The sequence below is a fragment of the Diabrotica virgifera genome, chromosome 4, assembly GCF_917563875.1.
Source record: "Diabrotica virgifera virgifera chromosome 4, PGI_DIABVI_V3a".
Classification (NCBI taxonomy): domain Eukaryota; kingdom Metazoa; phylum Arthropoda; class Insecta; order Coleoptera; family Chrysomelidae; genus Diabrotica; species Diabrotica virgifera.
Genome location: NC_065446.1, coordinates 108,493,774 through 108,507,810, shown reverse-complemented (window position 1 = coordinate 108,507,810; position 14,037 = coordinate 108,493,774). Strand labels below are relative to the sequence as shown.

At 35.4% G+C, this 14,037-nt stretch overlaps 1 protein-coding gene across 4 annotated transcripts in view; it reads left to right on the top strand.

Moving 5' to 3' along the window:
• LOC126883097 (phosphopentomutase) overlaps positions 1-11,482 on the top strand; it is a 166,977-nt gene extending 155,495 nt beyond the window's left edge. For all 4 annotated transcript variants that reach the window (XM_050648339.1, XM_050648338.1, XM_050648337.1 and 1 more), the window contains exons 8-9: positions 4,468-4,694; positions 11,302-11,482. In XM_050648339.1, coding sequence (XP_050504296.1) covers positions 4,468-4,694; positions 11,302-11,404 — 330 coding nt within the window. In that variant the 3' untranslated portion in view covers positions 11,405-11,482. The remainder of the gene's footprint in view (positions 1-4,467; positions 4,695-11,301) is intronic.
• The last annotated feature ends 2,555 nt before the right edge of the window (positions 11,483-14,037 follow it).

Below are 14,037 nucleotides of genomic sequence, written 5' to 3'. Positions count from 1 at the left end.
AAAAAGGTTTATATAAAAAAGGAAAATAAGGATCTGAAGCAAAAAATGGACAAAATGGAGGAGAGGATGGATAAAATGGAAAAAGAAACGAGAAGAAACAGTGTAATCATACAAGGAATGGACATAAATACATACGATCAGAATATATTAAAGAAAATGATAGACGATTTCTGCGCTAAAACACTGCAGGTGGAAATAAATATTAAGGGGGCAACAAAGTTAGGAAATAAAACCTGTCCGGTGGAACTGAAGAACGCAACTGATAAAGAAAAGATAATGGTAAATAAAAACAAATTACAAAAGGTTGGCCAGGACAAGATATACATTAATGAGGATATGAATAAAATAGAAAGGGAAATACAAGGAATAATAAGAAAACGAGCAAAGAAAAAGAAAGAACAAGGAAATAATATAAAAATTGGTTTCCAGAAACTGACAGTAAACGACGAAGTCTGGAAGTGGAACGCCAAGGTGAACCGCTTTGAGGTGCAGCAAAGTTCAAAAAACTAAAAACGGTATGTAACAGTAAAACGACCGAGGCAACGATTAAGGCAAATGAGAAATATATACGAAAAATATACTTTGGAACTTGGAATGTGAGAGGGACGTAAGGTGCAGGCAATCTGAATGAACTAGTAAGAGAAGTCAAGAAATATAAATTGGACTTGCTTGCAGTACAAGAAACCAAACAATTAGGAACTGAAATAGTGGATGTAGAGGGCACAACCTTTTTTAAAAGTGGTGGAAAAGACAGAACCAGAGGAACAGGTTTCATACTACAGGAAAACTTAAAATCAAGGGTAATAGCTTTCAAGCCTATATCTGACAGACTGTGCTCTTTAAGAATGAAAGGAGAAAGAAGAAATATAAGCATTATAAATGTGCATGCTCCCATAGAAGATGCGGATGAAGATGAGAAAGACATGTTCTATGAGCAGCTAGAGGAGGAATACGAAAAAACACCGAAATACGATATGAAAATAATAATGGGCGATTTCAACTCAAAGATTGGAAAAGAAGATATATATGAGAACATAATAGGGAAACATAGCAAACATGATATAACAAATAATAACGGGCACCGAGCAGTATGTTTTGCAATGGAGAGAAATATGGTAATAAGAACTACACAACTTCGCCGGAAGGAAATCCACAAAGGGACATGGAAGTCGCCCGACGGAAAAACAATTAACGAAATAGATCATGTAGTAATCGAAAACATGGACATGAATTTTATATCAAAAATAAAAAGCATGGGAGGAGAAGAGTGCAATTCAGACCACTACCTGGTAAGAGTGACATGAATGAGAAACTAGGGTGCGACCGGGAAGGGAAAAAGGAAAAGAACGGAAGGTAAGAGAAAATACAATTCGACCCTATTGAAAAGTAAAGAAGTAAAAGATAAATATAAAGAGAAAATAGAAATAGAACTGGCAACATGCGCACAAGAAATGGAAATCGAAGAAAGATGGGAGAAAGTAAAAACATCAGTAATGAAGGCAAATGAGGCAGTTCTAAACAGTACAGGAAACGGAAAAGGAAAAGTAAATGACTGGTATGATGAAGAATGTGAAAAAGCAGCTGAAGCAGTTAGGAGAGCTAGACAAATAATGCTATTAAAAATGAGAAAATGAGAATAACAGAAATGTGTATAGGGACGCAAGAAGGGAAATGAAAAGACAATGTAGGAGAAAGAAGAGAATATCCAAAGAAGATAAGTTAAAGGAAATTGAAGAAAAATTTAAAACTAAAGAAATAAGGTCATTTTACCAAGATGTTAAAAGAATGGACAAAGGATATCAGAGCTGAAGCATCTATATTAAAAATGAAGAAGGATTACTAATAAGTGAAACAGCGCAGGTGCTAGAAAGATGGAAAAATTATTTCGAAGAGCTATTAAATAATGTTGAAGAGGACGAGATGGACATAATACAGAACATGGAAGAAAACGATACGATAGTGGGGACGCCAACAAAACAAGAGGTAGTGAATATGAATATCATCATCCAACTTAAAAACAACAAAAGTCCAGGAGCGGCAGAAATAACAGCTGAAATGTTAAAGGCAGGAGGAGAACAACTGTATGAGCAACTATATTGGCTGGTGAAAAAGATATGAGAAGAGGAAAAAATGCCAAATGACTGGATGCTGGATAGAATCTGCCCCATACATAAAAAAGGAGATAAACAAACATGTGAAAATTATAGGGGAATAGCACTCCTAGAGACAGGGTATAAGATAATAGCACAATGCATACGTGGAAGACTGAACGAATACATGGAGGATACTGTGGGAGAGTACCAGGCAGGCTTTCGATCCAACCGTTCGGTAACAGACCAGATTTTCACGCTAAAAGAATTACAAGCAAATTGCTATGAGTACAAAACGACCCTGTATGCGCTGTTCGTAGATTTCAAGCAGGCATATGATCGTATAAATAGAAAAGAAATGTACCGTACTCTGAAACAATTACAAATCCCCAAAAAATTGATTAGCTTGATTGAAATGACGTTGGCAAGAACGAAAAGCGAAGTAGTGTGGAAAGATATCTCAGAGGACTTCGAAATCAAACAAGGACTCAGGCAGGGTGACCCGATGTCAACCACGTTGTTCAATCTTGTTCTTGAAGTAATAATGAGGAATTGCAGCATAAAAATGGAAGAAACCATATTTAAAAATGAACATCAATGCATTGATTTTGCGGATGATCTAACAATATTAGCAAAATCAAAGAAAGAATTGAAAAGAATTGTGAAAAAGATAGAAAAAGAAGCAAATAGGTTTGGTCTAAAGATAAATGAAAAGAAAACTAAATACATGATAATGGGTGATACACAGCAAGACAATGAAGAGTTTATAAAAATACAAGGGGAGAAAGATTACATATACAGTCTTGACAGAGTGGAAGAGTTTACTTACCTTGGTGTGAAAGTAAAGGAAAATGGACATAAAGATAAAGAAATAGAATTCATAATTACAAAACGCAACCAGAAATACGGAATGCTGAGATTCTTAATGAAGTCTAAGTTTGTTTCAAGAAAAACAAAAGAAAGAATTTACAAGACAGTGATTAGAGCTACGGTTGTATATGGAGCTGAATTATGGGTTTTAAGAAAGGCAGATGGAGAAAGATTAGAAAGATGGGAGAGGAAAATTCTCCGATCAATTTACGGAGGCATAAATACAAAAATGGGATGGAGAAGAAGGACAAATAAGGAGTTGGAAGAGCTGTATACGGAACCAAAAATCACCGCAATAATAAAGTCGCATAGAATAAGATGGCTGGGACATGTGCAAAGATTGGAAAACCATAGAATGACCAGGATTATATTGAACAGGAAACCAGTAGGGAAAAAAAAGGAAAGGAAGACCCCGTAAAAGATGGTTTGACAGCGTCCAAGCAGATTTACGAGAATTAAAAATAGAAATCCACTAGGAAGAATTTCCTGTAGCTGGCTGTATACCATTAATTACAAGTAAAATTTAATAAAAAATTTTGGTCTTGGTAAAAGGTATATTATTTTAAAAAGCCCTATAGGGCTACAAACATCGAACAGAACGTTTTCGCTCTAAAAAGAGCATCATCAGTGTTGCAAGAACATGGTGAGCCAACCAAAAAATACGAAGGTCAAAGCCTTTCAAAAATGGACTAAAAGTCACATCAAAATGCTAACATAGCAAATTCCAAAGGATGGATATAATCCCTAAGGATATGGCCCTAGGATAACATATGACTCCCACACGTTGTAAGTGGGTCAAAGGTAACAAATTAGGTCATTATGTTACAAGAGCTGACAGGCAACTGAAGTATTGAACTGAAGAGCTGACAGGCTGAGTTGCCTGTCAGCTCTTGTAACATAATGACCTAATTTGTTACCTTTGACCCACTTACAACGTGTGGGAGTCATATGTTATCCTAGGGCCATATCCTTAGGGATTATATCCATCCTTTGGAATTTGCTATGTTAGCATTTTGATGTGACTTTTAGTCCATTTTTGAAAGGCTTTGACGTTCGTATTTTTTGGTTGGCTCACCATGTTCTTGCAACACTGATGATGCTCTTTTTAGAGCGAAAACGTTCTGTTCGATGTTTGTAGCCCTATAGGGCTTTTTAAAATAATATACCTTTTACCAAGACCAAAATTTTTTATTAAATTTTACTTGTAATTAAAAATAGATAACTGGAGAAACAAGGTATTAGACAGAAGAGAATGGAGAGGAGTGGTAAGAAAAGCGCAAGAGAAATTGTAACAGAAGAATGTGCCATGAATTGTAAAATGGGAGCTATATATATGAATATATTTATATGATGTATTTTTTAATGGACAAATTAATATTGTATATTGTAGATATGTATAGTAAAAAAAATGTAATTGTGTTTTTCACGCCCGAGGCTTACATGGTCTGTTGAGCAAAATAAATAATAACGTTGGAAACATGTAATTACTAATTTCTTGATTTTTTAGTACCCAGAATCTATTTTAAATGGAAAATACAAGATCACATCCGTCAGAGACTTAACAACCGGATATGATAATAATCAGCCAGATAATAAAGCAGTTTTACCAGTTTCTGCAGATACCGAGATGATCACATTCTATTTTGAAAACGGCTTAGTATGCACTTTAAGAACCAGTGGCACCGAACCTAAGATTAAGTACTATACAGAGCTATGTGCAAGTCCTGAAATTAGGTGAGTAATTAAATTTTTTTTGTTACGGCACACTCTTTAGCAATCAAAACACAAATAAGGTTCTATATTATGCTAATTTGCTGGCTGCGGAGCAAAGGACTTCTATTGGCTTGGCTAGGTCTTTTCCAGTGACAAGACCACTTTAACCGTTTCTCAGGGAAGCTAACCAGTTTCCTTTGGGTTTCCTATCCCAGAGTTGGATTCAATACGTCCAGATAGGTTGTATGATGGCTTTGTAGACAAGGATTATATTTTCTAGGATCAGTTTTCTACTCCTCTAAAGAAATACCAACAGAATGGCTGAAATCTGAGTTTATTGCACTTCCAAAAAAACCAGGAGCCAAAAAATGCGAAGAATACCGTACTATAAGCCTGATGAGTCATATCCTAAAATTGTTCCTAAAGGTAATCCATACGAGAATTTACAAGCTATGTGAAAGTCAAATTTCGCCCAACCAATTCGGGTTCATAAATGCTGTTGGTACGAGAGAGGCTTTGTTTTCAATAGAAGTCTTATTCCAGAGATGCAAAGACGTCAGTTGCGACGTATACGCATGTCTGGTTGATTACGAGAAAGCGTTTGATCGAGTACAGCACGCCAAGATGATGCAAACACTAAAAGAAGCAGGAATTAACAACCAAGATCTGAAAATAATTAGAAACCTTTAATGGAATCAGACTGCAAACCTCAGAGTTGACAGTAAACACACCGAATTTGTGAAAATCATGCGTGGAGTAAGGCAAGGCTGCATTTTGTCCCCCCGAATTTTCAATCTTTACTCTGAAAGAATATTTATCGAAGCTTTGCACGAAACTGAAAAAGGTATTCTACTAAACGGGTACGGGCTAAATACCATCAGGTATGCAGATGACACCATACTATTTGCGGATAACCTAGAAGACCTACAAGTCCTCATGAACAAAATCACGTATTGCAGTCAACAATATAGACTCAATATAAACGTAAAGAAGACAGCTTATGATCATAAGCAAGAAAAAGATAACAGAAGGTCAACGCTACATCAACCAAACTCCTGTAGATAGAGTGAGGCACTACAACTACCTCGGCACCATAATACATGAAGAATGAACCAACAACCAAGAGATAAGAGCGCGCATCGGAAAAGCTAGATCAACCTTCAACCGTATGGGGGCCTTTTTCAAGAGCCACAACCTTTCTCTTGGTATAAAAATAAGAATGCTGAGATGCTACGTCTTCTCTGTCCTTTTTTATGGTGTTGAATCCTGAACCTTGAACGAAGATATATGCCGAAAATTGGAAGCATTTGAGATGTAACTATATCTATCGGTCACTGCTCGGGCGCCATTTTGTAACGTGGTAGTTCTTCTAAGGACGACAGACTCAGTAAAACACAAGTTAAAAATAAAGTAAATATATTAACGATAATTATATACAGTTTAAAACAAATAAAATAAAATATAATTCCATCTTCCGCAAAGGAAAAACAATATTAAATTTTATTACAGTCATCCAGTCATAAAAGCAACATTAACATAATACGATAAAATATATATTCAATAACAACCTCGCTACGTTAAATCAACATAGCCCTATATTCCGATACGGAGATCATTCCTCGCTACTACCGCCTACTGCGATAACGATCGTGGCAAGACCCCACGTCACTACGGTGGCGTCTACCTAGGCATAGTTCCACCTCACAAACGGTGCATCTTTGCCAAGCCAGCTAAAGCTCGTTCAATACGCGAGCATCAGCTGTTGAGCCATGGTTAGTTCATCTTCTCATTCTCCTAGTTCGCCTTAAATATGCTCTCGCTGCCACTACTCCTTCGATTTCTCCCAGCGGTGCTATGAAGAAGGAATGCACAAACACTGACACTCCTTCGGTCGTCTATGGTATTGCAGCTCATCGCTTGCCGAGGTATCATATCGTTACAAATTCTTAAAATCCCATGGACTGATCGGGTCAGAAATGAGGAGGTCCTTAGAAGAATGGAGAAGAACCGGGAGGTACTAACCACCATCAAATCTCGAAAGTTGGAATACTTTGGACACATTATGCGAAATGAATCCAGATATGCCCTCCTACAAGCCATGCTGCAAGGAAAAATATTTGCAAAGCGTGGTCCAGGAAGAAGAAGAACATCCTGGTTAAAGAACCTCAGAACCTGGTTCAACACAATATTTGTGCAGCTTTCTATGTGTTCTTTCCAATTGAGTTTTGAGTCAAAATGTATTCCTCGGTATTTGGTGCTAGAGTATTGGGGAAGTTGGATATTATTAAATAAAACTGGGGGACACTGGTTTCTGCTCAAGCTAAGAGTCACTTGGACTGATTTTACTTCATTCATATTAATTTTCCATTTGTTTGACCACGTCTCGATTTCATTCAGTTGTACCTCTAGAATGTTAGATGCTATAATTTTATTTTCGTTGGCTGCAAAGATGACAGCATCATCTGAAAATATACCGATGATGGTTTCATTATTGGAAGGTACATCTGATGTGTGAGTTTGAAGGAACTGCTCCAAACATGCAAGAATATTTCAACAATTTACTAAACATACATCAAGAGGAAGAACATGGAGAAGATATATATCTTCTGGTGGACCTATCGGTAGAGGACCCAAACATAGACGAAACACTGCAAGCAATTAACAAATTGAACAACGCAAAAGCTCCAGGCTCCGACAACATACCAGCTCAGTTCCTTAAGTACGGAGGAAAAACTTCACATAGACAAATAACACTTATATGGAAAGAAGAGAAAATACCAACAAAGTGGCACGAAAGTGTTATAATTCCCATCCATATAAAGGGAGACAAAACCAAGTGCTCTAATTATAGAGGCATCTCCTTACTTAATACGGCATATAAAATCTTATCGAACATCCTATGAAGTAGGCTAACACCGCTTGTAGAAGATTTCATAGGGGAATACCAAGCCAGCTTCAGAAAAAATAGATCGACCATAGATCAGATTTTTACTCTCAGCCAGCTGCTTGAAAAATGATGGGAATTCAATAGAACTATCCATAATCTCTTTATAGATTTCTGACAAGCGTACGATAGCATTAAAAGGGATCAAATGTGGAATGCAATGACAGTTTGGAACTTTCAGTTCCAAAAAAACTAATCCAGCTTATTACGATATGCGTAAATGGCTGTAGATCCAGAGTACGGATAGGCAACAAACTCTTAGACTCGTTCAAAATAAGCAGTGGCTTGAAACAAGGAGATGCGCTGTCACCTCTCCTTTTTAATATAATCCTGGAGAAAGTAGTAAGGATAGCAAAAATTAGAACAGAATTACTGACAGTAAATGGACCAAAATTACTACTATCATACGCGGATGACATTGACATTGTGGGAAACACAGTCACCAATGTGAAGGAGACTTTCAATAAATTGGAGGTAGAGGCAAAGAAAACTGGTTTAAGGGTAAATGAAGAGAAAACCAAATACATGTGCATCAACCGACAAAAGGGACGAGATAGAATAAGGCAAAATGTTACGATAGACCCATATAACTTTGAAAGAGTGGAGAGTTTTAAATACCTTGGAGCAACAATCACTGCAGATACCGATATCACGGAAGAGATTAAAGGGAGAATTCAGGCAGCAAACAAATGTATTTATAGCCTCCACAATACTATTAAATCTAAGAGCCTAACACGAGCATCAAAGATCAGAATATACAAAACAGTGATTAGACTGGTGCTCATGTATGGGTGTGAGACGTGGACTCTGACCAAACCAATTGAAAGAAAACTTAGATGTTTTGAGAGAAAAATCCTCAGAAGAATCTTTGGACCTTATCACGACCCTAATAACAACCAATACTGAATGAGAACAAATGCTGAGGTCAAGCAGATGTGTAGGGCAAGCGACGTAGTCCAAGAAATTAAATCTCAGCGTCTAAGATGGGCTGGTCATGTCCATAGATTCCTAATAACCGACTTACCAAACTGATCTGGGAGGAAGCCTCCACAGGAAGAAGGCCCTTAGGACGCCCACGAATGTGATGGAGAGACAATATATGGTCAGATTAAAGAACAATGGGGCTACCCACTGACCCAACTATCATGGAAACCCGTTCGAGATATAAGCGAAGATTCAGACAAGACCCACTCCGGGCTGTAGTGATACCAGAAGAAGAAGAAGAAGAAGATTGATGTGTATAGCATGTATACAATTGGTCTAAGAAGGCCTACCTGGAACACCAGATTTTATAAGAAAATTATTGGAACTACTTTCATTCACTCACACACAGACATAGTTTTTCATTATTGGACTTATTTAGCGATGTCTTTTAGTGCAGGATTTTTAATTACTCAATATACAGGGTGTTTGGTAAAGAATGGACCATAGCTTAACCTTAGATTGATGAGGTTAAAATAGGTCGATTTGGTACCCCGTCGAAAAAGCTCCGACAAAATAGCCCCGACATAATATCCCACACACAAAATAGCTCCGAAAAAATAGCCTGCAGACAAAATAGTCGCGGAATAATAGCCCGCCCACAAAATAGCCCCGACAAAATAGTCCCGACAAAAAAGCTTCCTTGAGAATTCGTCATGAAATAATCCCTTAAAAATACATTTTTTCGGAAATGGTAATTATCCTCTATTCAGATGTTTATCTTAACCACATTAAATAAAAATGGTCTTTTCAGAGAACTCGATGGTCTTCTGTTTCGATGAAATGTGTTCTGCATTTCGATTAAATCCAATGTTCAAGCCAGCTTCCGCCAGCCATCTGCCTCTTGGAATTTTGAACATTTAATTTAAGTGTAAAGCATTGTTTCTTTATGAAATAAATTTTTTTTATGATTTATGACAGCAGTAAAATGTATTTTGAATTAAATAAATTACATACATTCTTCTTTTTTTTGTCAAATAATTTAAATTAAAAAAAAGTTTTTGGACACCTTGTATAAATAATTAAGTAAATGTTTATATTACTGAATTGAGAATTAAATAACCTTTCAAATGAGCTAGCACACGACCAATATTCTCCATCTCAAAATCGACCTGTTTTAGGATTTTTCCTTAACATCGCGGGTTTACGAAATAACGAATTTATTCCTTTCATTTTTGCACCATTATGTATGTCTGAATTGCCGATATGAATGAGTCAGATTAAATTAAATTATTAGAAGATTTTTTTTACTAAGCAACAACATTTTTGTTTAATTTATTAATATTTTGTATTTTGACAACGACGTCCAAAGTGAAAGTCGAAACGTTAATAGAATAATTTTTTTAAGTTAAATTGTGGCTTATTTCTTAATCAGAATAGTGATTTAAAATAAATGGTACTCGGTTAAAAGGTAAAACTTTTTATTGGGGGTGTTGTCGCCAGGGCTGTTTTAGCCGGGGTTGTCTTGACCGGGGCTATTTTGTGTGCGATCTATTTTGTCGGGGCTATTTTGTTTACGGGCTATTTTGTCGAGGCTATTTTGTAACCGGGCTAATTTGACGGGGCTTTTTTGACGGTTCTGTTTTGACCGGGCCATTTTGACGGGTCACGGGTCGATTTAAGCTAACTTACCTTAGTACGAAAGTTGATAATAACCTAAATACAATCGTCAAAGTTAAAATTTTATTTTATTTATTCTTGAATATTTCCTAACAGGCACGGGATAATAACACGAAATTTGGTAAGCAGGGGTTTTTTGGGATGAGATATCTAAATGCGCCACCAAAAAATATGTTTTACCTAGAGGGCGCTACGTACGCCTTTAAGCGCTTATTTAATAGGTTGAATTTTTTTTATTACCCACTCTACATACTTTTTGAATCAAAACTTTTATTCTCTTAACATGTTTACTTAAAAAAGGTATAGGTACTACATCCATCTCGCTAAAGTCAACCGTTTTCGAGATAAACGCATTTTAAATCTGCGAGGCAACATAAATTTTTGAATAATATCATTGTAGTTACAACCGAAAAATAATTTAAACCCCTAAAAATTTCCAAAAATATATCGCAAATTTCTTCAAATGGAATTTGCGATGCAATGACATAAATATGAGAACTGGCACAATTATTATGGTTTCAAGTTTATTTTTCGGATCTAACTATAATATATAATATTATGCAAAAATTATGTTGTATCGCAGATTTAAAACGCGTTTATTTCGAAAACAGTTGAGTTTAGCGAGATGAATGTAGTATTATACCCTTTTTAAGTAAAAATGTTAAGAGAATAAAAGTTTTGATTCAAAAAGTATGTAGAGTGGGGGATAAAAAAATTGAACGTATTAAATGAGCGATGAAAGGCGTATGTGGCGCCTTCTGGGTAATACATCATTTTTGGTGGAGAATTTAGATTTCTCATCCCAAAAAACCCCGCTTATCAAATTTCGTGTTGTTATCCATTACCTGCCAGGAAATATTCAAAAATAAATAAAATAAAATAAAAGTTTAACTTTGACACCATGTATTTAGGTTATTATAATTTTTCGTACTAAGGTAAGTTAGCTTAAATCGACCTATTTTAAGCTCAGGAATCTAAGGTTAAGCTACGGCTCATTCTTTACCAAACACCCTGTATTGACCTTTATAACACAAAAATCTTAGTGCTGTATAGTATAATAATTTTTTGTACTTTATTTTATAGAGACAGAAGTCAGCTTACGAGTCTTTTAAAGGAAATGGTTGATGCTATATGCGAAGAAATGTTCCAGCCTACGAAGTATAATCTTAAACCTCAAGGGGCTTAATAAGTACAAATTGGGCTCTCCCTTGAATATGATATGTGTACACAAGATAGGATGCAATAAACAATTCACCAAGCTGTAGTAGTGTTATGCGTTATGTTATGTTTTTGACCGTATATCGTATATCTAATACACTTGCGAGTTATTGGGTATATTAAAAGGTATTATTACATTATATTCTAGCAAATTACGAAGTTTGGACCAAAAACACTACCTTCGCTCCTTCAGATGATGAACTTCTTCTTTAACTGCTATTTCCGCAACGGAGGTCGGCAATCATCATAGCTATCCGGACTTTAGAACTCCGAACTGCTCTAAAAAGTTCATTTTATGTACATCCGTGCCACGATATTCTGCGTCTACATATGCTTCTTTTTCCTTAAATATTTCGCTGCATAATCAATTGGAGCAAGGTGTATCTCTCTCTACGTGTAATGGTTCTGGTTGTGATTGTATTTAAGACTTCCATTTCTTTATTTATCTTTCTCAGAACCTCTTTGTGACGTATTATGTTCATGATATTTTCAGAATTCTTCTATACACCCACAACTTGAACGATTCCAGTTTTTTCATTGATGCCACATTCAAGGTCCAAGCTTCCATTCTGTAAAACAAGAGTTGATCATTGTTACAAGATATCCATATTGGTCTACTCGTTCCACATTGGTTCCGTCTATGAGGAGATTCTCGTTATTTCTTTGCGTTTTAGATATTCTCATAAACTGATGAACAGCTGTGCTCAAATTATGCAAATACCCCAGACAAGTCAAATTTGTTACCGTACTTAAACCTAGCAAATATTCCAACGATTCCAAAAACTATCTGCCAATATATCTGCTCTGTCACATATTCAAAATACTTAAGCCGTGGTCCTTAAGGGGATAGGCGCAAATTTTCGGCTACAATGCTATTTAAATTCATTCATTTTTTTTAATCCTGAGAAAACTAATAAGTATTTTTGAATAATTTAAAGGCAGGATGAAAGGTGACATCATTACCGAGGGTAGAAAGTCCCTGAAAACTTCTATAATGTTTAATTTAGTAAGTTGCAGGGGTGAAAAAGGAGAGAAAATTGAGTGTGATATTTAATTTTAAATATCTCGTTTCAAAGAAACTTTTTATTTATTTTAAGGAATTTCTTCTCTAGGTAATGATGTAATCTTTCATTCTGTGTTTAAATTTTTCAAAAATATATATTAGTTTTTCCAGGATTCGAAAAAAATGAACACCATATCCGCGATGATTTTTTACCAAATCGAACATTCGCTACCTTTGTCATACAACACACTCAGTCGAACAGAATAACAGTGACAAACAAGGCTAATAAATATTTGACACGGCTTCAGGAATATATTGAGTTGTTTATTAAAAATAATATTAATAGTGTATTTGATAAATAATTGATTTAAGATGTGAAATTAATAAAAAGTTATTTATTGTTTATTATTTATGGAAGATCCAAACAGAGAATACACGAGGATATATTCTGTGATCCAAGTATTTCGTTGTTAAAGATGTTAAAAATGTTTTTAAGCGTTCCGTTTGAACAATATATTATTAAAAACAATCACTTTATCACTTTTCCTCTTTTCTAGATTCAGTATTAGTTTTTATTGTATAGTATATAAATTATTGTAATCAATGAATACATAGTTAGTGAAAAAATAATCAAATTAATTAACTGAATTAATACTTTAAGCGATTATACAGGTAAAGGTTACCCAAGAATATTCAAAAACCATCTCTAAGTTAATGCTGACAATGTCATTGTCAAATATTGTTTACTTCTCCATACCACGGAGAATTTTACTACACGTAATTTGCCGTGTAAAGGTAGAAAAAGTAATAAGGATAGCCGTAAAATATTTTCGTCTACGCTATTAATATTTAAAAAAAAAAGCTCTATGCAGAGGAAGAACAAATGATGCTAGAACCAGAAACACCAGAAATTACCACAAATGAAGATGTTAATGTACACACGAAGTTCGAAAAACACTAGAAAAGCTGAAGAACAGAAAATCTGCAGATAATGATGGAATACCAAACGAATTACTGAAATATTGTGGAGCAGCAATGACAGAACAATTAACAACATTAATTAACAAAATCATAAAACACAATAAAATACCGGAAGAATGGAGAACGAGCGAACTAATTCTACTATTCAAAAAAGGAAATAAAAGCGGCCAGAAGACTGCAGAAGTATCAACTCCTTAAATACTACCCTAAAACTTACAACTAAAATTTTACAAAACCTATTGAATCAGAGGATAAGTTTAGCAGTTGAACAACAGGGTTTTCGTACTGGAAGATCGTGTACAGATGCAACATTCGTCATAAAGCAAATTACTGAGAGATCACTAGAGTATAATAGACCAGCCTTTTTATGTCTGATTGACTTGAAGAAAGCATTTGATAGACTAAGACTCAAAGATGTAATCCATTTTCTGTATAATAGAGAAGTCCCCCTAGATATCATAAAAACTATTTAAAACATCTACCACAATAACAAAATGGAAGTCAGAATAGATGGACAACTGACAGAACCTATAGAAATAGGCAGCGGAATAAGGCAGGGAGGCTCATTGAGTCCTATGCTCTTCAATTTAATCATGGATGAAATCATCAAAAACGTC